At 39.7% G+C, this 23,514-nt stretch overlaps 10 protein-coding genes across 10 annotated transcripts; 4 read left to right on the forward strand and 6 right to left on the reverse strand.

The window, feature by feature from the left end:
* Nucleotides 1–55: 55 nt before the first annotated feature.
* Nucleotides 56–1,025, reverse strand: F4817DRAFT_294669 (uncharacterized protein). Its single transcript, XM_049299725.1, has 4 exons — nt 1,022–1,025; nt 719–906; nt 462–654; nt 56–401 (listed from the first exon to the last, which is right to left on the reverse strand). Exons 2-3 carry the CDS (start codon nt 792–794, stop codon nt 506–508), a joined length of 225 nt encoding a protein of 74 aa, XP_049154233.1. The 5' UTR covers nt 795–906; nt 1,022–1,025; the 3' UTR covers nt 56–401; nt 462–505.
* A 1,076-nt stretch (nt 1,026–2,101) lies between these two features.
* On the forward strand, nt 2,102–3,627 carry F4817DRAFT_369241 (chitin synthase export chaperone; the record flags this gene model as incomplete). The annotated part of the gene is made up of 3 exons (XM_049307335.1): nt 2,102–2,342; nt 2,411–2,982; nt 3,039–3,627. 3 exons carry the CDS (start codon nt 2,102–2,104, stop codon nt 3,225–3,227), a joined length of 1,002 nt encoding a protein of 333 aa, XP_049154234.1. The 3' UTR covers nt 3,228–3,627.
* On the reverse strand, nt 3,565–4,799 carry F4817DRAFT_352810 (uncharacterized protein). The gene has a single exon (XM_049305271.1). It carries the CDS (start codon nt 4,720–4,722, stop codon nt 4,153–4,155), a length of 570 nt encoding a protein of 189 aa, XP_049154235.1. The 5' UTR covers nt 4,723–4,799; the 3' UTR covers nt 3,565–4,152.
* Nucleotides 4,800–6,445: 1,646 nt separating this feature from the next.
* Nucleotides 6,446–7,812, reverse strand: F4817DRAFT_352813 (uncharacterized protein). Its single transcript, XM_049305272.1, has 2 exons — nt 7,035–7,812; nt 6,446–6,962 (listed from the first exon to the last, which is right to left on the reverse strand). Exons 1-2 carry the CDS (start codon nt 7,179–7,181, stop codon nt 6,906–6,908), a joined length of 204 nt encoding a protein of 67 aa, XP_049154236.1. The 5' UTR covers nt 7,182–7,812; the 3' UTR covers nt 6,446–6,905.
* Nucleotides 7,813–8,543: 731 nt separating this feature from the next.
* On the forward strand, nt 8,544–11,023 carry F4817DRAFT_294968 (kinase-like protein). Its single transcript, XM_049299728.1, has 2 exons — nt 8,544–9,745; nt 9,803–11,023. Exons 1-2 carry the CDS (start codon nt 8,921–8,923, stop codon nt 10,826–10,828), a joined length of 1,851 nt encoding a protein of 616 aa, XP_049154237.1. The 5' UTR covers nt 8,544–8,920; the 3' UTR covers nt 10,829–11,023.
* On the reverse strand, nt 10,923–11,552 carry F4817DRAFT_294798 (uncharacterized protein). The gene is made up of 4 exons (XM_049299726.1): nt 11,296–11,552; nt 11,191–11,238; nt 11,091–11,135; nt 10,923–11,025 (listed from the first exon to the last, which is right to left on the reverse strand). Exons 1-4 carry the CDS (start codon nt 11,425–11,427, stop codon nt 11,017–11,019), a joined length of 234 nt encoding a protein of 77 aa, XP_049154238.1. The 5' UTR covers nt 11,428–11,552; the 3' UTR covers nt 10,923–11,016.
* Nucleotides 11,553–11,827: 275 nt separating this feature from the next.
* On the forward strand, nt 11,828–13,870 carry F4817DRAFT_294831 (uncharacterized protein). Its single transcript, XM_049299727.1, has 8 exons — nt 11,828–12,072; nt 12,130–12,186; nt 12,253–12,293; nt 12,348–12,541; nt 12,599–13,194; nt 13,247–13,399; nt 13,456–13,684; nt 13,742–13,870. Exons 1-7 carry the CDS (start codon nt 11,968–11,970, stop codon nt 13,657–13,659), a joined length of 1,350 nt encoding a protein of 449 aa, XP_049154239.1. The 5' UTR covers nt 11,828–11,967; the 3' UTR covers nt 13,660–13,684; nt 13,742–13,870.
* F4817DRAFT_352826 (uncharacterized protein) lies at nt 13,455–14,571 on the reverse strand. The gene is made up of 3 exons (XM_049305273.1): nt 14,063–14,571; nt 13,742–13,995; nt 13,455–13,684 (listed from the first exon to the last, which is right to left on the reverse strand). Exons 1-2 carry the CDS (start codon nt 14,432–14,434, stop codon nt 13,984–13,986), a joined length of 384 nt encoding a protein of 127 aa, XP_049154240.1. The 5' UTR covers nt 14,435–14,571; the 3' UTR covers nt 13,455–13,684; nt 13,742–13,983.
* Nucleotides 14,572–16,013: 1,442 nt separating this feature from the next.
* F4817DRAFT_362236 (terpenoid synthase) lies at nt 16,014–17,624 on the forward strand (the record flags this gene model as incomplete). Its single annotated transcript, XM_049306506.1, has 8 exons — nt 16,014–16,195; nt 16,243–16,375; nt 16,437–16,455; nt 16,519–16,713; nt 16,758–16,914; nt 17,009–17,098; nt 17,234–17,476; nt 17,558–17,624. The coding sequence occupies 8 exons, from the start codon at nt 16,014–16,016 to the stop codon at nt 17,622–17,624; spliced, it is 1,086 nt and encodes a 361-aa protein (XP_049154241.1).
* A 195-nt stretch (nt 17,625–17,819) lies between these two features.
* Nucleotides 17,820–19,900, reverse strand: F4817DRAFT_352830 (P-loop containing nucleoside triphosphate hydrolase protein). Its single transcript, XM_049305274.1, has one exon. The coding sequence runs from the start codon at nt 19,624–19,626 to the stop codon at nt 18,106–18,108; it is 1,521 nt and encodes a 506-aa protein (XP_049154242.1). The 5' UTR covers nt 19,627–19,900; the 3' UTR covers nt 17,820–18,105.
* Nucleotides 19,901–23,514: the final 3,614 nt, after the last annotated feature.

The following is a 23,514-nucleotide window of genomic DNA, read 5'->3' on the forward strand; positions in this document are numbered from 1 at the left end:
TATGGGATATTCACTTCGCTGTCTACCCGCCAGTTGATTACTGCATAGAACTTCGTAGGATATATCATTCATGTTATATACTTAGTTTCTAATACTATATATTATCTCTATTGACCAAACCGAGAAATCACCCACTGGGCTACCCAGCGAGGGGGCAACAGTGTAATGTGGCTACTACCAGTTAAAGGGGTAGGTGGGATAACTTCACTCAGTACTGTTCCCAATCGAGACTCGAGACTCGAGACTCGACTACCTATTTTCTAGTCCACATTTTACTCCCCGTCACCTACAAGTCAGATATATAGTATACCATGAAAGATATGAGCACTTTCACCAATAGTTCATTCTACTTATAGAGTTGATAGTAGCTTTCGCGCCCACCAAGAGCGTAAGAGCAGAAACTATTTCGACCCAATTATTAAGATATCACGTATTCGGTCCGGCCGGTCATTTTATAATACCCTCAATTGATATCAACTACTCCGCGACTCTGATTACACCTGATTTAATAAGCGGGCCGATTCATCAGATCCCTAATCTTGTCCCTCATGCTTGTGCTACTTCGCCGACGCTGCTGAGGATGATCAACCATGTTGACGGCGTGGCAGTCACCGCTGGAGGGGAGCCGAGTGGCACCGATGCGGTTTGTCCGGCCTCACCAGCAGGGTCAGTATATTGTATTGTGTGGTTCTTATATAGGGTATTTGGCGATGCTTACACACGAAGTCACCTCTGCCAGCGTCGTCGATCACTGCCTGGTACTTCTCCTTGGCCACGAGAAAAGCCTTTGACATGTTGGGTTTACTTTCAAATATTGTTTCAATCCAAGCGGTGATATGATGCTCAGATGGCTTTGAAGTTAAACTTAAAAAGTTGTGTAGGTTGAAGGTTTGAGTTCCCGTTCACCTTAAAGATCGATTAGACCTCCACCTATATATAGAGAAGTGTATCGGCCATGTCAGCTGGGGGTTGACCCCTCACCGTGATATCAGCAGGTTGGGGGTCTATTGGGGCGACCTACATCGTTTGATTTCATCCTAAAAGGCAATTGGCTATTGAGTATCAATGAACAGAGAATGACGGAGGTAGTTCATGACTCCAATGTAGTGAAGTCTACCGGTACCTATGCAGGTAAAGAATAGCTAAGGAGAGCGGGGTGAGTGACATCTCAAGATTGATAGGACACCGAACATCACCAGGCAAATACGGATATAGATTCGTCTGATAGCAAGTCGAGAAGAGAGATTAATGAGCTCGAGACGATATTTCATACAGCAGCCCCGCCAAGTTATATTTGTGTCAGCTAACCACAACGTTGATGAAAATGGCTGTGACTTGTTTAAGACCATATAGCTGCAATTAATGTCAAATTCAAGACAAGACGAAGAAAGGGATATATGAATTATATTCCCCAGGTTTTAGGCTTTCAAGTAAGGGGGCTAGAATATATCGTAACTGGAGTACGAAGGCATTGTACCTAGGTACCTTTACCTTAGGAAGTACATACATAAAAGGTAGCGCTAAAACGTAGCTCTAAGATGGGCTAAACTTTCAATTAATTTCTATAACCTGATTGGTAGATCCCCCAAACCCCTACCCACCCATCGAATATGAGCACGGTCCACCTTTTGTTCTTGCCAAACTTTAGCTAGTGGAAACTTTCCCAGCCATGTCTCACCCTTTTCCATAGCAACGAAGCGCTAGAAACTCCATTCTTCAGCCAACTTTCCAACCACCACTCCCACCCACCTCCAGCCCAGCCCAGACGTTTAGCCGAGCAACGAAGCCAAACGCAAGGACAAGTCGTTCAGCTCTGGCCATGTCATAGTATACAATACCGTACTAGCAGGAGAGACACCTTAATAGTCATTCGTTCCAATTTACATACTAACTACCGTTAATAATACTATTTACTTTCGTTTCCTCTTCGAGCCCTCATCGTCTGGGCTCCGTGAGGTCATCGGCACAGCGCAATCCCGTCCAATAGTAACGACTACCATATATCTCACCCACATCATTCGTTATACCCCTACGTTTTTCCCCTCTCGCGTATATCTGCGCCGAATAGATATTGAGTAAATCACTCGTCGTCGCCGACAAGATGGGTGGTTTCGGGGACTTCACGGACATATGCCACACGGCGCCCTTGCCGTTGTGTCCATCCGTCGGACCCATCACTTCCGTCTCGAGCGGCGTCGGCGTCGAAACCGACTGCTTCGCGCGAAATATCGAGCTGGCCAATACCATCATCTTCCAGGGCGCATCCAGTTTCATACACATTATCGCTTTGGTCATGACTATAATGATGATCTTACATATCCGAGGGAAATTCACTGCCGTTGGTAAGCAGCATTCGTATTGAGCAGCCTGTAGAGCCATTCGTATAATCCTAACCAACATTTATTTGCAGGTCGCAAGGAAATCCTAGCGTTCTTCTACTTTTACATGCTACTATCGTTCATCTCCCTCTGCGTCGACGCCGGTGTTGTTCCTCCAGGCTCCGAACCTTATCCATACTTCGTTGCGATACAATCCGGCCTCACGTCCGCGCTGATCACCTGTCTATTAATCAATGGATTCGTCGGCTTTCAGCTCTACGAAGACGGCACCCCCTTGTCCGTATGGATGCTGCGGCTTTCCTCCTTTGCGGCTTTTGTCGTCTCGTTCCTCGTATCGCTAGCTACGTTTAAGTCATGGGCCGGCATGGGACCGGCGAATACAGTAGGCCTATTCACGGTTCTATATCTCCTGAACGGCGTACAACTCCTCATCTATGTGGCTCTACAGATTTTGCTCGTGGCCCGGACCTTGGAAGACCGCTGGCCGTTGGGAGATATCGCCTTCGGCCTCTTCTTCTTCATTGTGGGGCAAGTCATATTATATGCGCTCAGTTCCACGATTTGCCAAGCGACTAGTCATTATGTTGATGGTCTGTTTTTCGCAACAACCTGCAATCTGCTTGCTGTCATGATGGTTTACAAGGTAGGCTCTGCTCACATCAACCTTAGCGCTCGAGCTTTCTAACAGTGAATTTGTAGTATTGGGATTCGATCACGAAAGAAGACCTCGAGTTCTCCGTAGGTACACGGATGAATAACTGGGAAGTGAAAGAGCTTCTTCCCGAGGAGGAACGCCGTACTACTGTCTATATGGACGAACCTTACGGTCACTCTAGCCCTTACGACCATTCCTCGTCTCCTTCAAGAAACCGAATGTCCCGCTATTAGTTGCCCGGTATTGCGGAATCTTCGGACGGCGAGAAGGAAGGATCCGAGAGAGGAGACTGCGAGAAAGGAGGGATTATCTGCTTCGAGGTGGCCTGAAACGTTCAGAAGCATGTTGCATTTGCGAGGCGTCTTGGTTTGGTTGGTGAGCTCATGTGGGCTCCATTGGAGCAATAGATGAACATATTCAATATCAGGGTATTGGCACTTGCAGCGATTGCTGGATTGCGATTGCGATTGCATGCTTAAAATGGACCTGATGTGGCAACTGCGGCGACGACGGAAGTCGAGTAATATTTATATTGTACATACTGAGTATTTAACTACTACGAATATATGAATCTATCTTGATGGAATTTTAATCAACAGATGCCCTTGCTACGTTTGGGTAGGTGTCGATTGTCTGCAAATGCTTCGATTCGGGCGTCTACGCATAAAACGCTGTCGTCTTTATGTAGTAAAGCCTTCGCTGCAATATCTATCAAGGTCTGCTTTGGCCGAAGGGTTGGTATCGAGAGTCCCTATCAGACCCAAAGAATCATAACAGCCTAGAACGCCCTGACATGATCTTGAGGTGTTCTCGTGAGACTCTAACTTTGTCTAGAGCTAAATCTCGTATCGACCTATCCACCTTCCCTAGAGGATGGGGAATTTGTCGTCTCTTCCCTTTTAGACCCAACCATCCTCTCGAAGTATACAACGCCATTCTACTGCCTATTGACGATGGGACCAGATTCGTTATAGATGCCGGCTGTTCAGTTGCCTATCGTCAAGGGTGGTGGCTCTAGAGCCTAAAAATGAGGCAGACCATGCTGCATATCAGACATCGGTATATCGTCTCGTTTAATCTCGGTAGCATATATCCAAGCTTCGCATCGTATTATATATAGACCTTTTTTTTTCGTGCTTTCGGAATCCTCAGCCCCCTTTAGTCTCCGTCGTCGTTAAAGCTAAGCTTGATCTTCTTCGCCTTCTTCTTGGTCTGCTTCGTTCCCGATTTGGCGTCAACGGCGGGTTTATTACTGTTCTTTGTCGAAGAACTCTCTTCCTTCTCTCGGCCTTTAATGTTTCTTAATGGCTTTCGCTCCTCGTCCTGGACTCCGTCCTCATCGGTGCCGCCAACCACCCGTCCTACCTTGCGTTTTTTGCCTGCCCCAATGCCAGCTATTTTCTCTTTCTCCCTCTCTTTCCCATTGTCTACGCTGGCACCATCATTCCTACCATCTGCATCGTCATCTGCAGGAACATCCGCGTCCGCGCCGGACGGGAGAGCGACGGTGTTCCCCGCCTCGTCGACGACAAGAGGCGCATCTTCGGCCTCCTCGCTGGCGGACCGCGGCCGTGCTGCTCGTCGTCGCGCAGCTAGGATAGGGTCCGGGGAGTCGGAGTCGCGCTGTTGCTGGTGCTGGCCGCGGAGCTTGGCTAGGAAGGGAGGTAGATCGCTCGAGTAGGCAAGATTCTTGGAGGTGATTTTTGGCTCGTGCTGTTGGGAGGACATGGTCTGATTCTTGTAGCTGGGGTGGAATGTGATTTATTAGTGAACAAGCAGTACAAGTTGTATTGAGGAAAGCGTTCAACATCTTTGGCTGGTTTACCTCCCGTTAGCGGGGCCGATCTCTGCAGCTGTGGATCCGCTGCTACGCACGGACCAGCCACCAATGAGGCGTCACCGCCCACGGAATGGCTTTAATTGTACACACAATTATTCTCGTAATCTTTACATAGATTCAATAATCAACGATACTACGCGACTCACTTAGATGCTATTACTGATCGTAATACTGCATCCTGAGTCCTTGTATTCGTAGGCATAGACGCACACAGCTGTGGTACCTACATAGGTACCTAGGTACATAAGTACCTACTTAAGTTCATTCCAGTTACACCAATGCTACCTACTCAGAGTGTGACTACATACCTACCTCATGACCCCAAAAGTTACCCAGGAGTCGAGAACAGCGAATACTAAAGCATTATGTAGTCGTCTTATAAGGCAAAAAAGGTGGGACATAGGGATAATAATAACAGGTTCTTACACCGGTTTATTGAGGCAACGAGACGTGAGACTAAGCAGACGTATTGTAAACAAGATCATAAGCAAGGAAAACCACTTCCAAAGATATCTCAATTTTCAACTTGACTTTACATTCCTCCCAAAAATTGTGTAGGAGGACGCTTATTCATTTCAAAGTAGACCAGCAGTCCCGACAGTCCCGACGTTAGTCTTAAATCAAAATGAATTAAATCGAATAGGATGTTTAGGTATTTATAAGTTTGCCTCATTACTTATGACTGGACTCATGTGAATTTACCATATTTATTTTCTTTTAATATCAAAACTTGATTCCGTTTTTAGATGCCAATTATGGTGGACCATTAGTGCAACTGTGCTAAAATCAAGAAAATGGGTGGCATTATGTTTAATAAGGTAATAGTAACGTTAAAGGTATAGTGTAAGCTCGATTATTTGCCTTATATACATAATTTACAAGGTAATACATACTTTTTTTAAACTTAATAATATAATAACTTTACGAATATTTATTTAGATTTTTTTTAAAAGGTATTAATATTTCGATTAATAAATAATAAAAATTATAGTTTAAATTATATGTTATTTAATTTAATATTAATAAAAATATTAAAAAAGTTATAAATATAATTATATAAATTACTTTTTTAAAAGGTTTAAAAAATTAATTAATTAAATTTAACCTTTACTTTAATTTTAAACTATTTAATTATTTTATATATATATATATAATATATTTAAATAATTTTATAAAAATAACAATTTAAACGTTACGATTAATATTATTTTATAACTTTAATTAATGCGAAAATAATAAATTAAATTACATGTTTATACGATATGTATTAAATATTATAATGTTATTAAAATATTTAAAGTTTATTTAAAATAACTTTATTAAAATGTTTTTAAAAAATATCACGTGTTTGTTTTTTTAAATAAATAAACGTTATTTAATTTTATTACCATATAATATTTAAAAAACCGATTTAAATGTAATTTAAATTATTATTTTTACATTAATTAAAATTATAAAACGATTTTAATTATAATGTTTAAATTATTATTTTTATAAAGTTATTTAAATGTGTTATATGTTATATATAAAATAATTTTTTATATTTTATTTTATATATATCCCGTATAGTGTATTATACTCTTTGTTATATTACCTTTTTTGGAAAATTCCGATTTATTTTATTGATTTTGGCACAGTTGCACTAATGGTCCACCATACCAATGCCTTGCTTAAAATTTCCACGAAAAGAATATAAATGATTAAATCGCCCAAGCTAATCAAATCTAGCTACCAATACATAAAGTATAGACTAAATAAGTATTGCTATCGCTTAACCAAAGTTAAGTGGTTTAAAAGGGGTCTGTTGGGCATGCTTGAACACGTCTTGTATGTGGTAAGGTTGACCTATGAAATTCAGGTATAATCCTTAACGTCCAATGCAATCGAGTCATGACCAAAGAGTGCCACGTGTGTTAATATAATTATACTCCCAAGTGTGATAGTACATCCTATCATTTTGATGCCTTCTAATCTCGCCCTAAATTGCCACCGCCATCGCCATCGCCATCATAGCTGGGCTCTAATTAGCGAGGTAATACATCTAATGTAAGAAGATGCCATGATCATACACTCACAACGCTTCTTTTTCCTGCCCTGTTAATGTGATCGTGAATTGGTCCCGTTTTAACTTCTCCGTTGTTATTACTCTCTCCACAAAGCAATAAACCGAATACCGGTGTTAAGGTGCTTGCTAGCGTACCTGTACAGAGTATTGACCAGGATATTTATGATCAAGATACTGCTTCAGTTGTCTCGACGTGATCCTTGATGCTGATATATATAAGATGTTTGGGCCTTGCCATTTCCCTGTTGGCGCTTGGGATGGAGCTCGTACTTCGTAAGTCATTGCTGGAATTTTTAAGATATCAACATATATCTCTACTAGGCAGCGGGCATTAAGTGGTTTTTGATTGGTTTCGGCGTAGATAAATTGCGAGGATGATTTTGTAACTCTTATATATCTTCGACGAGATAAGCAGGGGCGAAAATGTCGTGTAAAATTTTCACGGGCTGTGCTCGTTATATAGTGGGACGTTTCAAAGCCACACAATTTGCTTGTTTCTGGTAAGATGGATTTGAAGAAATGTGCTGAAGGCCAACATCAGCGAGCTCTTTATATAAAGCCAAAAAGCTATGTCTAGGAGCTTTATGTTCCAGACCTATCCATGGTTCGTACGTGGAGCAATTGGAATTAACGCCTTACTTGTGCCTATGATTTGCTATTGCAGTGCAATTAAACTTGTATGCCAATGCACAAGAGTTATGAACTTCTGGGCAATGGTTGCTCATATTCTGCCTATCGTTAAGCCTTAAAAGCCTCGAAGAGGAGATTTGGGTTGCCCAATTGTAAATATACGGTCCTAAAGTGTCACATTAGTAAACCCTGCCTGAACAATATTGCTACGGAGGACGATAATCCTAGCTTATAAATAATTGATTTTGCTTTGCGGCTTACTTAGAAACGTGTCAAGATTTGGAGAACATTGAGAGGATCAATCTACATACCTATTATAAGATTTCGAGATTTCATAATTTTAAACCGATACATAGGTACATACTGATTGTACTTTGTGCAACTGCACAATATAAGGTATCGAATGTATGTACCAGGTACATTTACAATGTGCCTCATTAATAAGGCTATCACTGAACTACCTACATGTACCTATTTCTGCGGCGGACATCACCCCTCCACGATGCCCGGAGGCTGAGCGAAACTACCCCGGCGGCTGTCAGCCTGCATATGCCTAGCCGGGAATAGTATCATGAAACTGCGCCGGCTTGTTATGCTCGGGGATCTAAATACCAGATAAGACATTGAGCTTATCATCGCCGATCTGATGCCTCCATTTTATATTTGCTTACCTACTATATTTCTTTTATTTCAGTTTTTGTTGTTATTTCTTGCCCTCCTAGTCTTTACAGCCAACTAGCTATTTACATAACATATTAAATGCTCGTCGTCGCTTCGCCAGGAATTGACCTTACCCTTTATTATCGAGAATTTCTTCCTTAGGAGACGTCTTATCTATTGGCCAACATTAGGATATGCGCGGCCCTGCCTATAGCTAAGATACGGTGCAAGAACGAGGCTGCAGGTGAGCTTCACACCGGTGCTACCTTGTGGCTTTAGAGCCTGCTTCTCGGGCTGCCCGCGCACCATTTGCCCTGTCCGTAATGATTATATGCTAGCCAATATGCCTTAGATTAGGCAGAGTAGTGTGATAAGTGTAAGAGGGCAACTATTGAGGGAGCCGATGACTCTGAATGCAGTTCGCAGATGAGAAGTATGTATAGGTGATGACGCAACGCTTAAAGTCAGCCCTTATTCCTACGTTTTCTTCTTAGCCTTATTAAAGTATAGGTTTCCTTTCCTCTTCTATCTCTAGAAAATACTATTAGCTTCTTATCCAAGACAATACTAGTACACCAATGAACTCTAGAGTCCTCTATGCTCTATTAGCCACAATTCGAAGGTGAATATTCCAATTTTGAATATTCCAATTTTTCTTCTACTCCCAGTCGTATCAGTTACATCTACACATCAACCGCTACTGTCACGTACGTTCCATTCCAGGGATCATCATGGCTGGGCAAATCATTGTAGCCAGACAAAAGAATATATTAGGCGATCCAGACAGGGTTCGTCATATCAAAAACCGAGGAAAAGATATTTTCCACACTCTCAGTCATACTTCTCAGCACCATCTACAAACTCAGATACCCGAACCAATTCCCGGTGATATCAATGAAATCCACAGAACTATTGAGGTGGAGCTTGATCGCTCTCAAGTCCTTAGTGCTATAGGTCGGGACAAGAGATACGTCCCGAGGGATAAACTTCATGATATTCTCACCATCGAGAGGGTTCGAACCATCGTGGACCTGCCATGTTTTGGGGAGTTCACAGACAAGAATAAGTTAACCATGCTTATCTACTATGGATCAGTGGATTTACAACCTCGTTTGAAGCTATTGGCCGTGTTCATTGGGATTGAGAAGTTGGAAGATTTCCCGAAATGCATCAAAGAGGGAATGAACGACCAATGCCTTCCAATGACAGTTGACAATACCGATGATGGTCAGATGTCTCTCTTCTGCCAACACCACAAAACGCACCATGAGACTATCAATGAATATCGTCGACCTAGTCACAGAACACAATTTACGCAGTGGTCATACAGTTTAATCGCACCTTATATTACGTCTACTAAACGGAAACATTCTCATTACCATCTACACGCCAGTGATATTTTCCCTATGCCCTTTGGGAGAAAGCTACAGAGGCAAGAGATGACCGTGCAAGACAACAAAACCCAAATAAAGGAGACGGCGTTTGCGTATGGTGGGTTTAGTGAAGTGTATCAAGTCAAGATTGATAAGAGTCATCAAAATTTCAAAGATATCGGGGTACGTTCTAGAGATCCCTTGACGATACTATGGATGGCGAGACTAATTCCTTACTAGATACGCCATCCCGAAGAAGTGTTCGCTTTGAAGAAGCTCATCTCTCATGACCGGAATAACTTCAATATGGAACTCTCATCCCTGTTATTCTGTATGGATAAATCCATTATCAAGAATGCCGATAAGCACATAATCCAACCTCTTGCAACCTTTGAAGTTGAAGAGCCCGCAGTTAGTGGATCGACTTACTATATTCTCTTCGACTGGGCTGAGGGAAATCTTAATGATTTCTGGAAGAAGAACGGTCATCTCGTCGGGGCCAGGGACCATTGTAGATGGATGTCTCGTGAATTCTATTCACTCTGTTTGGCGCTCGAGTGTGTTCATAATGAGCGCAAAGAGACATTGAAGTCCATCGACAAAAACACGCTCGAGAAAGAATTATTAGGAAGATCTCATGATGCCGACGGCTTATATGGGCGTCATGGAGACATTAAGCCTGATAACTTTCTTTGGTTCAGTTCACCTTCATCGTCAAGGAGTTTAGGCCAGCTGACTCTATCTGATTTTGGGCTGGGAAGATTACATACCCAAGTTTCTCGATCAAATCAAGATCCAAAGAATATCGCTAGGACAGAAACATATAAGGCGCCAGAGTTTGACCTGTCCGATGGCAAGATCTCTCGCGCGTCCGATATTTTTAGTCTTGGGTGTGTGTTTCTCGAATATGTTACCTGGTTTTTATTAGGAAACGACAGCGTGACAAAAGAGTTCCCTACCTATAGACTCGAACAAGATATCTATACATTCCAGTCAGATACTTTCTTCAGTATTCGCTCGGACAAACGTGGCAACCAGCGACCCTTTTTAAAAGAAAGTGTCAAACTTTGGATCAAACAGCTCCAGGAGCACGAAAATTGTAGTTGGTACTTACACCAACTCCTTGATATCATAAGGGATAAGATGCTCGCGCCAGACCGCGGGAACCGGATCCATATTATGGAACTTATAAAGGACATGGATGTGCTTCGCCAAGCATGCGAAAGGAATGACAGCTTCTATTTGAAGACGAAAAGTGAATCTTAGTTTTATCAATACTGTGCGAGGTGATATTCAGCATCAAAAATCACCAACCCCAAGCAGTGTCAAGAGACACAGGGCAAGTGCTGGTTAGGTATAGCACAGGTTGGCGTTAAAGTTTTGATACCAGTTTCCTCATATTCCACAACCATATATTCCAGTAAGCCTCATAATCCTGAACGTTGATAGCCAAGCTAATCTTCCTAGCATTACAAATTATTCAACTGACGCCACAGTGCCCCTAGGGCTCTTTAATCATCCCCTATACCTTATAATGGAAGCTGATTGTCCTTTCTATCTCAGCTATTCGGTCCTTGTGGATCAGAGGATCTCAGCATCAATCATAGAACAGTTACGGGTTATATTACCTCGTGCGGTGGTTCTGGTAATTGAAGGATGTATCTGCTGGCTTTTATCTACATGATGGGAGAATTAGTCCGTCGTCCGTTGAAATTTATGCCCAGAGACGTTACCTTCACTTTATACCTGCCTTGGCCGTACATGCTGTCGAGGGAGCTCTTGAGCTTTTGGGGGTCGTTATATTTCTGCTTTAATACAACTTCGTACCATGTCGCGGTTTCTATTGGTGGCTGCGGCTCAGGCATTCTTAGTTTATTCCGGCGCTCACAACCCTGTAAGAGACTGGCGAAAGCTTTTCACCCAAGGTTAACAGGCGGGCTGATGGAAAGAAAAAAAGGAACGACTCTAAAAGTATACCCGACGTGGATAGATAGAATGAAGGTCAATCTGGTGAGGGGGGTGTGGATTAGCATACATGGAAAAAAAGCAAATCAATCCAACGGCAGCTCCCGGCTGACCAACAGCGGAGAGCGTCAGACAGAGAGGTATGATATGTCAGGCTAGCACATAGGTATCTGCATCACGACAATCTAAGCAGCTTTGAGAACCAATCGGATACGATCTGTAGTACAGCGTGGAGTAATATATGCAGCAAGCCTAAGCGTGGCAACCTAAGACGGTAACCACCAAGACTTTCTAGAAAGCCCTCATTTCCCCCGAAATACCCTTAGCAAGACCCTTTTTAGCGAGTTTTCAACTAAGTTAACCTTCAGAGCCACTCGCTATTAATAGGCATTCAATTTCTAGCCCCTTACCCACACTCACCCTGGCTATTGATAGACAGGATGGATTGGCCTATGGAAGACTCGGCTTGGTCTAACATCGACTTAGAGACATTTGGTTTCGAATCACGCCCTACCATAGTCCTCCGAAATTCGGAATCGCATACAGCAAGTGCAACATCATACATCTTATATCGTAGGTATTGCTAATAGAATCAATACCAGACGTTGACACGGGATCTACTTCAGAATAAGAACGATTGGGAGATTTGGTTCGATGCTGTACGGAAACCAATGCGAAGATCATTGCGAGCAGTAGGTATCGGAGGCTAATGGCTATGGGTGTAGGCTCTGAACCCCACTCCCGAACCGAACGAGTTTCGTGCCGTGTAAGAAATATATCTATGGCTCTTAGAGATTGTGCTGACTGGAACTTCAACTAGACTTTGCAGTAGGGCTTCGCCTATTTTTGAGGGGGAAGATGCTCCAGTTTCGTACGTCTCAGTCTCGAGAGACACGTGGGAGAGGCTTACAAGATTCTTCCATATCCATCGGGCTGTCACGCGGTCGATAGCTAGACAGGTCGCTTGTATTTCTTCGTTCTACGAGGAGGGAAAAGGAGCAAGTGCGAAGATATGTAAGTATATAGCCCATCGTTCAAGAGCATAGCGAGTTGCCTTCTAATGCGGTATAGGCTTTACTGCACGAATGTCGAAGTATCTCCCTGGAGACCTGGCATTGTCTGTCACCTATATCCCGAGCACCGAATCCATATATGCTGTTATGTATGGTTGCAATAATAATCAGATGCAAGAAATCGAAACTCGTATTCGATCAGCTGGTGACAGAACTAAATATCCATTATTAATGATCGGAATCTTCGTCGAACTAGAGAGAGAAAGACTAGTATCTATGGCAGATCAGCTTCTGGACGGGTTCACCTTGCGATCAGAGAATCTGGAAAATGGATCCTGGGACCCGTCTATAGATATGAGTAAGGAGAAGACACAAGAATACCTGGCGCTTTGTCTTCAAAGTCGAAGCCTTATAGACCACATGAAGGCCGTAAAACGGCAAGTGGTAAAGCTTCTGGCCGAGATCGAAGAGTTTGAAGGTCATTTTCCCTCTCATAGACATAGTGAGCGTTCTCATGATGGTAAGAGAGCACATCGGTTCAAGAAAATCGGAGCTCAGATGAAGAAGAGACTACAAGATACCATCAATGAGTATGATGGTAAAATAGACGAATGTAATATGATCGTAGGAAATATTACTCTAGCTATGCAGACGGTAAGTCACACTCAACCATTCCTAAGAGATCCAGAATACTTAAGCTCAGTAGGTTTGGAATCAAATTGCGATGCACGATTCGGACCTCAATACTCGCATTGCTCACGTAAACACAGGGGTCGCCCTCGAAACAAAACGGGAAGGCATCCAAATGAGGTCGATTGCTATATTATCAATGATTTACTTGCCCTTTTCCAGCGTCGCGGTTAGTGATGCGAAAATAACTTCAGAAACTCCGCTAATATTGTATTAACTAACTAGAGTATATTCTCGATGGATATGTTTGACTGGAATGCCCAAGATGGGGGCTCTGTTGTGTCCAAGTACATCTGGCTGTTTGCCACACTCGCGATCGGGCTCACTGCGATCACGGTCTACGCCTGGTATCACATTACTATCCAGCGTGAGAGAAAGGCGGACGAAGAAGCTTCGGAAATCCAAGTAAAAATGGAAAAGATGGTTTAAGATAACTTCATCATATAGTAATGAGGTAGGTAGGATTTACATCTCGAATCATACTCAATAACATGCTAATATCTGACAAAAGGTTGCTATTCCAAATCATCATGCCAACCTCCTAATTTCAACCGCAACAGATATACCTTTTTGCTACACGAAGGATAGAAATCACGCAACCCATGTTCCAGGTGCCTCTAACATTATTATCAATTCGACAGCACCATCTCTTTCTAGTTTCATTCTTGTGGAAAGACATCTCTCTCCCGTTCATCATATGGAACTTCCTCATTAAACATCATAATATTCGTGCCGTGTTGTTTTCGGATATTCTCAAGTGTCCCTGCAGAAAAATGGCATGGTTAGATAACACTCACCACGGGATATAACATGGAATGAGGATCACGTACAGCAATGCCAAGGTCAGATCGCCGTGGATACGAGCCTTGAGCGTTACCTCTACCTCGAGGTTAAGGTCGAGACGGAGCTTGAGGGTGTCCGACTTGCTCTCATTGCCACCTTGCGGCTGCTGCTGCATCATCTGCTGTTGTTGCTGTTGCTGTTGCTGCATCATCTGTTGCTGCTGCCTCTGTTGAAGCATCTGCTGATCATCTTGCTGTTGGAGGGGTTGCACCGACCCGGGGCGACGTCGGTTACGGCGACGAGTGCGAGGCGGTCGCGATGTTTCAGATACCTGGTCTGAAATGTCCGAGTGGTCCGTCTCCTGAGTCACCGTCTGCCGCCTCTGAGGCTGCTGTTGCTGCTCATCACCGCTGGAAGACATTGTATCTTATCTTATTTAATATTGCAATAAGATGGGTAAAGTTTTTTTTTTTAATCTAATGAATATAGTATTAACTAGAATATTGAACTTTCCACAGGTGAATATGTAGTAGTATTTGAAAAAAAAATTTAATTACAAGATAACTTTATCGGCCAGTCTGTTGGAGCGCATCTAGATACTTATTTGTAGGGGAAGCTCGTGTCTAAAAACTTGAAAATAGCAGGATTTCCAACATGTAGGTACGTTACTTTGGTTAATCGACGATAGGGGCTGAAATTCAACGTCACCGTTTGGTGTACTTCCCACCTATAAGATGGCTTATTCAAAAGGGTATGAGCCAGCCATATACTTAAAGGCTCGTACTAAATCCTGATTTCGAACCTCTTACATCATGAGGCGACAAGGGGTTTGAGGAATTCCCTGACTGATAATTGTTGGCGGTCGAATCAGAGGCCGCGTCGCAAGCCTTATGCGGTAATTTGACGTCGAAGTCCCCCATTTTTGCCAATTACTCCATACCCTAAGCCTTTCCACAAGGACCGGGGTCAACGAAAAGGAGGGTCATTAGTGTATTCCTGTTCGATCTCTACGATCTCTACTAACGCTATTGGTTTCTCCGTTTAAAGTTGATTGGTTGGGGTTTTTATATTATTCCTAAAGTAGTATGTTTTAAAGCTTTTAAAGTCTTGATTTGTTGATATAAGTGGGATGTGTACTGAAGCTAGTTCGCACTTGGGGACATACGTTTCGCATTATCTCTCCATCATCTGGTCAACCCCGGGTTATGTACATAGGAGTCAGCTAATCCGCTACGCCGGCACAGCCGCTAGGCCCAGACTACCGAAGAAGGTTCCCAAAACTTGGTTCATGGGGCTTGCGACGGCCCTGAGACGCATGGCTAGTATCTAGAAATTATATCTGGTAACCCGCCCAGCCACAGTTGTGGTGGGACCCCGAGGACCGGATACCCAAGAGCGAGTCTGGGACGAGGTGATGGCTAAGATAGATGCGATCGAGCTGATGTAGAAAGTAACACGATGCACGATGTATGATCCCACGACATAGATAGCTCTTAAACCAGCGTACTTGTTAATCCTGGTCCTTAGACTGTAACTTATTCCATGAAAACTCCGGGCATGGGTCCAAAATAACTCCGTTGTTTTATCTGAGGACTTAACAAGATTGAAGTTTGCTATCGACCTTTATATCTTGAAGGAAAACACGTTGATGCAATCTAACTTATAGAATGCCTCTCACTAAGGTATTAGAGTAGACTTATTTGCTCTATATAAGATATGGTTTGAACTCTGCCCGGAGTTGCATGGGAAGGATATTGTGCATCCGCCATCAAATCCGGATCGAACCTAGGTGCCTACGATGCGATCGCACTGGCTGAGCTTATATATTCAGCCGAGCTCCTACCAGCCTACACGGGAGAAGGCAGTGGTATGTAGGTAGTTATAAATTGTCAAATATATATATATATTCAACTAGAAGTCTTTGGACTAGGGGAATATTTCCTTTGGCTACAAATCCCTCTTACTTGTGTCTTCATTAGTCTGATTTCTCCGTCGATATTATGGCTACTGTGGACAAGCTGGACGTGTTGACTCATGATAGCATCAGAATACAGTTGTTGCAGCGTCTTAGGGGGTCCAGCGTTAATATTCCGGATCTATGGCATTTGATGAGCCACTGGCCCCAAGGAACCCATGAAGAAATCGAACGGCTAGACGAAGATGTGCAAAGGGTACTTACAGGGTATGATACCTGAGTACTAGCGACTTACGACTTCTAATACGCCGCAGCTTATTCTCCTCCCCGAGTGACGAGGGACGGCTTCGAAAGATGAAGGCTTCCAATTTTGCGCTTTTTGGGGCTTTGTGGTGGGCACATGCGCCATTCGAGGCTTTGCGGATCGCTACATATCTAAGTATCTGGGTAAGATCTAGAAAATGACACCGCATATATGTCAAGACTACTAACAGATATATTTTGGGAGCTATTTGTCTGGGATGACGGTACAGCATCATCGTACCTGTGTCTAAGTAAAAGATAGCGGGCTGATCTTCTCCTTGATTTAGAAACTGATTCACTTGAATTCTCTGGCATCTTGAACGATGCGAATGCTGCCGCAAAATTTCGACATGAGACTGCTACCTATCTTCAAGAAAGCCTGTCTGGGAAATCAGAGATTGACCTCATTCACATATCCACCAATCCGATCGTCACTAGCTTTAGGCCTATAAGTGAGGCGATACTAAAATCTTGCAACAGGCGTGAGTTCACCCCATCCACAATCTATTCAACTAACATTCCAAAGGCCAAATCAATACCTTGCTTGACGAATTATTGTTCTTCGTGGAAATGTGTGGGGAGGAGCAAAGATATCAAACGACCCCCTATCTACCAACTATTGAAGAATATAACCGAATACGAGTTGGCTCGAGCGCTACAAGAGTCTGCTTAGCTACCATAGAGTAGGTAGGGACTTTAATTGTTGAAATTCCGCTTCCATACTTTCTCTCCGAGTTTATCACTTAATCCAAGGGGTAATACATTAAAAGCCACTAGATATGCCCATGGAATTAACTTGCCCGAAGAAATAATGAATAATCAAAAGATGGAACAAATCTGGCACGAAACAAGCATTATTATCTCGACGTGAGTATATACTCCGGATGATTTTTTGGGCTAGGTTAATGATAGCCGCTACAGTACTAACGACATCCTATCTATCAAGAAAGAAGTGGTCAGTTGGCAATATATATATATATATATTGTTTCTATCTATATCAGCGCTAATGACCTGAAGGCGCAATCACAGCTTGATACACTTATCCCTCTCCTTATGCTTGAGTCTAGGTCCATCCAAGACGCAATTGACCACGCCGCCAATATTGTGAGCTCCTCAATCAAGAGATTCGAGTCTGCGGAGGAAGAAATTTTAGCACAGTATTCCTCCATGCCCAACGCCCACGAGGACTTGCGTAAGTTTCTTGAAGGATGCAAATGTGCCTGTACAGCAAACTTAAAATGGAGGTAAGTGCTTCATGATATTATCTCGGCTCTCGGTTTAGCTAGGCTGGAACTGAATAATGCTAAAATATCCACTACATATAGCATTACCTCTGGGAGATATCAGCTTGGTTGTCAATCGATGCAAGACGGTATCCATCTTACCCTTTAGCGGTCTCGACAGAAGTAGGTTTCATAAGGCAAGGGTTAGGACTGGTCAGGCAACGAGGATGACGCGTTAGGCGAAATATTACTGCCACTGAGTTTGTGGATAGGTACCTTTATACTATACCCTCACTCTTCACTGACACTTGATACGGCGCGTTGCGCCGTTGCCCCTCGTAGAAGCTCATCAACCCCGTACGAACCGTAACATGATAGCTACCTGTCACTCTATGAGCGATATATCATATCAAGGGCAACCTAATGCCTGCTCAAAAGCACTATTCTATCTATACTTCCCAAAAGTACTAAATCAAGATATGCATTCTCTAAGGTCTATCAGCAAGCGCCGACGTGCGGTCACTCATCCCGATTTCCAACCCGTTATCTAACCATTTCCCAAACTCCGCTATCCCAAACAATTCTAAAATAGAAACCTTGCTATGGTACAGTATCTCGCTGAGCTATATCATACAATATACGATGGAAAGTTAGGCCTTCCCATTGCCTACAATTTCAATATCATCGTCCGATGACCCTGCAGACAGCTCCCTCTCAACCCACGCCGAGATATTCGAAGCAGCCTCTATAGGATTGTCTAAGTGCAGTTGGAAAAAGCCTTGTAATTGAGAAGGGGTAAACGTGTCTTCTGGGATATGCGTCGCGAATTCCGAAGCGAGCCTCCGTAATAGCCCATGGTCTACTTGAGGAATGTGATCATCACCCAATTTATCATTATCTTTTTGTGAGGGCAATAACGGTAACGTATTAGCGTCTGATATGAACATGCGGAGAAACATTTGCTCAGCTGAACCTTTACTGATGTTGCCAAGCATGACTTTCATATCGACACGACCAGGCCGCACCAGAGCGCTGTCCAGTCGATTCGGTTTGTTTGTCGTCATGATTACGATACGCCCTTCTGGTGACCCGACACCATCTAAAACATTGAGCAAACCGGAAAGAGTACAGTTCGATACAGCCTCGTTATGCGGCTCGCGACTCGCCAACTCGCGCTTCACCCAGATGGCATCAACATCCTCTAGGAGCACGATACACTGCGGCGGAACCTCGTTGAACATTTGCTCAAGATCTTGGTCGGTCGCTACGCTTGGAATCTTAACTTCGTATAAGTCGAGGCCAAACTCGCCCGCTAGAGCAGTCGACAGTGATGACTTTCCCGTACCTGGTGGCCCATAGAACAAATAACCTCTACGATAAGGCATGCTACGACTCTGGTACAATTTCTTGGTGTTAGGGTCGAGGTATTTTCTGATATCTGTAAGGAGTTCCTGTTTCAGGGCGTCGTCAAAATGAACTGTCTCAAGACGACGGATGGGCTTGCGAGACTTTGGTTGCCAGGACATGCCGTAACGATCTCGTGCATAGATAATGACATAGTATTGAGCCTGTCTATCTGCATGTTCCTGGCAATTTTGAATGAGCCTCTTGATAGGCTCGGTTGACCGTCCAAGACAGCCTATGGTCAACTCTTCTCCTCCGACGCCATCGTAAGCAGAGTCGACCATAGATGCGTTGAAGCTATCGAGTGGTCGCCTAACCACGAACAGATTACTCTCATACCAGAACCATACTGTCTCAAAGTGAGGCAGATACTGGATGTCACGACGAGTCTTCTTTAGCAAGGCGGCTCGGTCCGCGATAGCACCGGGTTGGATTTGAGTGCGGGCCGTAAAAGACCGTATGCCTCGAAATTGCACGACATTGGTTAAGACCCAATTCGTCACATGTCTATTCAGCGGGTCCCGGCCAGGTATTATCACGTAGGAAATGAAGAAGTGACTGACCCAGCCATACACTTCACGCCAAGCTGTCTTTAAAAGTCGCCACGCTGCGGGGGCAGCGCCGACGCACGCGGCGAGGGATCCTAAGCGTGTGATATCTAGCCCGGTTATCCAGTGACCAATGATCTCCCTAAGAGAGTTGAGGCCATACATTGACGGGTCAAGGAAGCTATGGCTCGTTGTAACCCCAAGGTGAAAAGGCCGCATGATAGTGGCGCCGCTACCGTGGAATTGACACCAAGGCGGCTTAGTTTCCCATAACTTAACAATCGCACTGGGAGCTGAAGAAGGAGAATGATGGTAATATTATAAGGAATACATAAAGAAGATTTAAAAAACAGATAACGGTTGAGGTTAAACCAACATAATATTTTCTTGAAATTATGTAAATTACATAGAAATAGTCTCAATGCTACTGAAGGTTATCTGTCGAGGTGAGCTCGGTGAGATGAAATTTAAAAAAGGGAAAAAAAGACAAAAAGATTGATTTGCGCCACAAACACCGCTACGGTTGACCAGATAAGCCACTGTGCCAAAATGAAAAAAATAATCGCATATTAAATTAAGAGCAACACTAGCTCGGCAGTGGGGGGGGCCCTATTCAGGCAGTAGCCACAGTCAAAGTGGGGCAAACCAAAGGTACGTCCCCCACCATACAACTTTTCTAGTATCTTTTCGTACCTCATGTTCATTTTTCTTGTACCTGCACTACAATTCTTACATATGTAACGCCTTTCGACCAGATGCGCGCCCTCCTATTGGCTAAATCCTACACCGCCCGCCTGGCAATACCCTTATCTCGCACCTTATCTTGCGGCCTCTTTTGCGGCCTCTTGTACGGCCTCTTGTACGGCCTTTTGTACGGCCTTTTATTCAATTCAATTAAGTCGATTCAATTCAATTCAATTCAATCATGATGCAAGGCCCTTAGATCCAATTATAGGTACTACTATTACTCGGTCGCATGCAGTCATTCGGAGGTAAAAGGGCTGGAAACGAGGGCTTTTTGAATGATCTCTGATATATGTATGTACCTATGTATATATGTATGAGGCCGGCTGGCTGGCCAATCAGGAGGCTATATTGTATGAGGCTATTTGATTAGATATGAGGCTGGCCAATAAAAAGGCGTGCATCCTGGACAACTGGGGATTACGCGGGGTTGGAATGAAAGGTACATGTGCATGCCAGTAAAATTATATGGGAATACATGTAGTACTTATGCGACTCCCGCGTGACACCCGGTTGTGGCTGGACGATGTGGCTACTGCCTGAATAGGGCCCCCCCCACTGCCGAGCTAGTGTTGCTCTAAATTAAAGTTGGTAAAAGGTTATCTCAGTTTTTAGACCAGATATTTTCGAAGCGGGCTACGCTTACTGTGCGCCACGTAACGCGTGGTTTATATATTTATATTTATAAATTATAAATAAAATATTTGAAAATATTTGGTTTAAAATTATATAACGTTACAGGGATTTTTAACGGTTTTATTAATAATGAAAAAATTAAACATTATATTTATAATAATTTAATATATTATAATAATATATAAAATAATTTTAATTTTAATAATTTAAAATTAATAATATATTTAATTTATTTTTTTAACTTTTTTATATATTTATATAATATTACATTTTTATATATTAAATTTTAACGTTTAAAAATTTTTAATATTTTAATTATTTAAACTTTATATAAAATATTTAAATATAATAATTTAATATTTTATAATTACGTATAAAATCTTTTTTTTTAATAATTTAAAATTAATAATATTATTTTTTAAATTTTTTAACTTTTTTTACATATTTATACGGTTTTATATATTAAACTTTAACGTTTATTACAATTATTATTATAATTAATATTATAATTAACGTATTACAATTATTATTATAATTATTTTTAATATTTTAAAAAATTTAAAACGTATAAATTTAATTAATAAATTTAATAATAAAATTAATAATTATTATATAATTAATTATTATTTATTATAAACGCGCGTTAATATTATTATTTTAATAATATTATTAATATTATTATTAATATTGTTTTTTTAAAATATTAAACGTATATTTTTAATATATAAAGTTTTAAAATTATTTTAAACCATAAATTTAATATTGTTTTAAAAAGTTGTTTTAAATTTTAATTGGTTAAAAAAATAATGTAATTAAAAAAGTATAACTTTTTAAATTAATTTTAAATTTATGGTTTAAAATCATTTAAAATAAATAAAAAGTCATTTATTATAATTTAAAAAATATTAAATATATATTTTTAAATTTTATTACGGTTTATTATAATAAAAATATTAATTTAATTAATATAATGTAAAAAATTAATTAATTAAATTAAAAAATTTAATTATTAATTTAATTTTTAATTATTACATTTATATATTTAAATAACTTTATAATTTTAACAATTATAATATTATAATTAATATTAATTAATAGTTTTAATTAATACGAAAATAATGATTTAAATTATATATTTATACGATATATTATTATTAAAATTGTTGGGATACCAGTCATGTGCCATGCCACGTGACTAGGGTTGTGCCAACACACACCGCCCACGCAAAGTCCACACGCATGTAAATAAATATTTTCTTTACTTGGTAAATCTTTTACCTTACCTAATCAACTCAAACCAATCAAACAATACAATTCAGTTACCTTTTCTTTATTACGTAATACATACAAAACCTTGTCACTCCAACAAAAATATTTAAAATTATTTAAAAATAATCGTTTTAAAAAATATTAATTAAATAATTTTATATAATATAACCTTTTAATTAATTAATTAACCAGTTTTATATATATATATATATATATATATATTAAAAATCATTTAAAAAAACCTCGTTTTTAACTTTTTTACTTTAAAATGATTATATATAACCATATAATTTTTAATTAATATATACGATTAAATAAAAATAATATATAAAAATAAATAATTATTATATCGTTATTTAAATTAAATTAAATTAAATTAAATTAAATTAAACATAAAGTTATAATAAAAATGTGGTGTAAAAATAAAAATAAAAATAAAAATAAAAATAAAAATATTATTAAACGGGCGGTGTAAAATTTAATTAATAAAAAAACGCGTATTTTAAAAAAAGTAAATTAAAATTATTTTAAAAATATAAATGTATAATAATAAATTTATATAATAAAAAAAATATTTAACGATATATAATAACTTTATATATTATTTAAATAAACCGTTTTATATTTAAATATTTATTATTTTAAAAACAAATACGTATACGTAATATTTTTTAAAACAATTATTTTTAAAAAACTTTAAATATTTTAATAATAATATATTATATAAATATATAATTTAAATAATTATTTTCGTTTTAATTAAAATTATAAAATAATATTAATTATAAAGTTATAATTATTAAAATTATAAAATTATTTAAATGTATAAATACTTTAATAATTAAATTTTTTAATTTAATAAAAAATTACTTTTTTAAAACATATTATATATAACGTTATAACGTATTATCGCATTAATAAAGTTTTTAACTAACGTTATGGATAGTTTTTAATTAACCATTAAAGTGGTTAATTTTAATGTAAGTTTTTTTGCCTCGTATAAAAAGCTACATATATATACGGTAAATAACTGTTTTTTTAAATTAATTTAAGCTTTTATTTTAAAACTTATTTTTAATTTATATTATCCGATTAATAATTATAAGTTTTGGTTTATGTTTAAAATAATTATTATATATTATTTTAAATTATAAATTTACGGATTAATTATTTATTTATTAAATATTTATATATTTATTTATTTATTTATTTATTTATTTATTTATTTATTTATTTATTTATTTATTTATTTATTTATTTATTTATTTATTTATTTATTTATTTATTTATTTATTTATTTATTTATTTATTTATTTATTTATTTATTTATTTATTTATTTATTTATTTATTTATTTATTTATTTATTTATTTATTTATTTATTTATTTATTTATTTATTTATTTATTTATTTATTTATTTATTTATTTATTTATTTATTTATTTATTTATTTATTTAT

The sequence above is a fragment of the Daldinia loculata genome (assembly GCF_022478755.1).
Source record: "Daldinia loculata strain CBS 113971 unplaced genomic scaffold F4817scaffold_87, whole genome shotgun sequence".
Lineage (NCBI taxonomy): Eukaryota > Fungi > Ascomycota > Sordariomycetes > Xylariales > Hypoxylaceae > Daldinia > Daldinia loculata.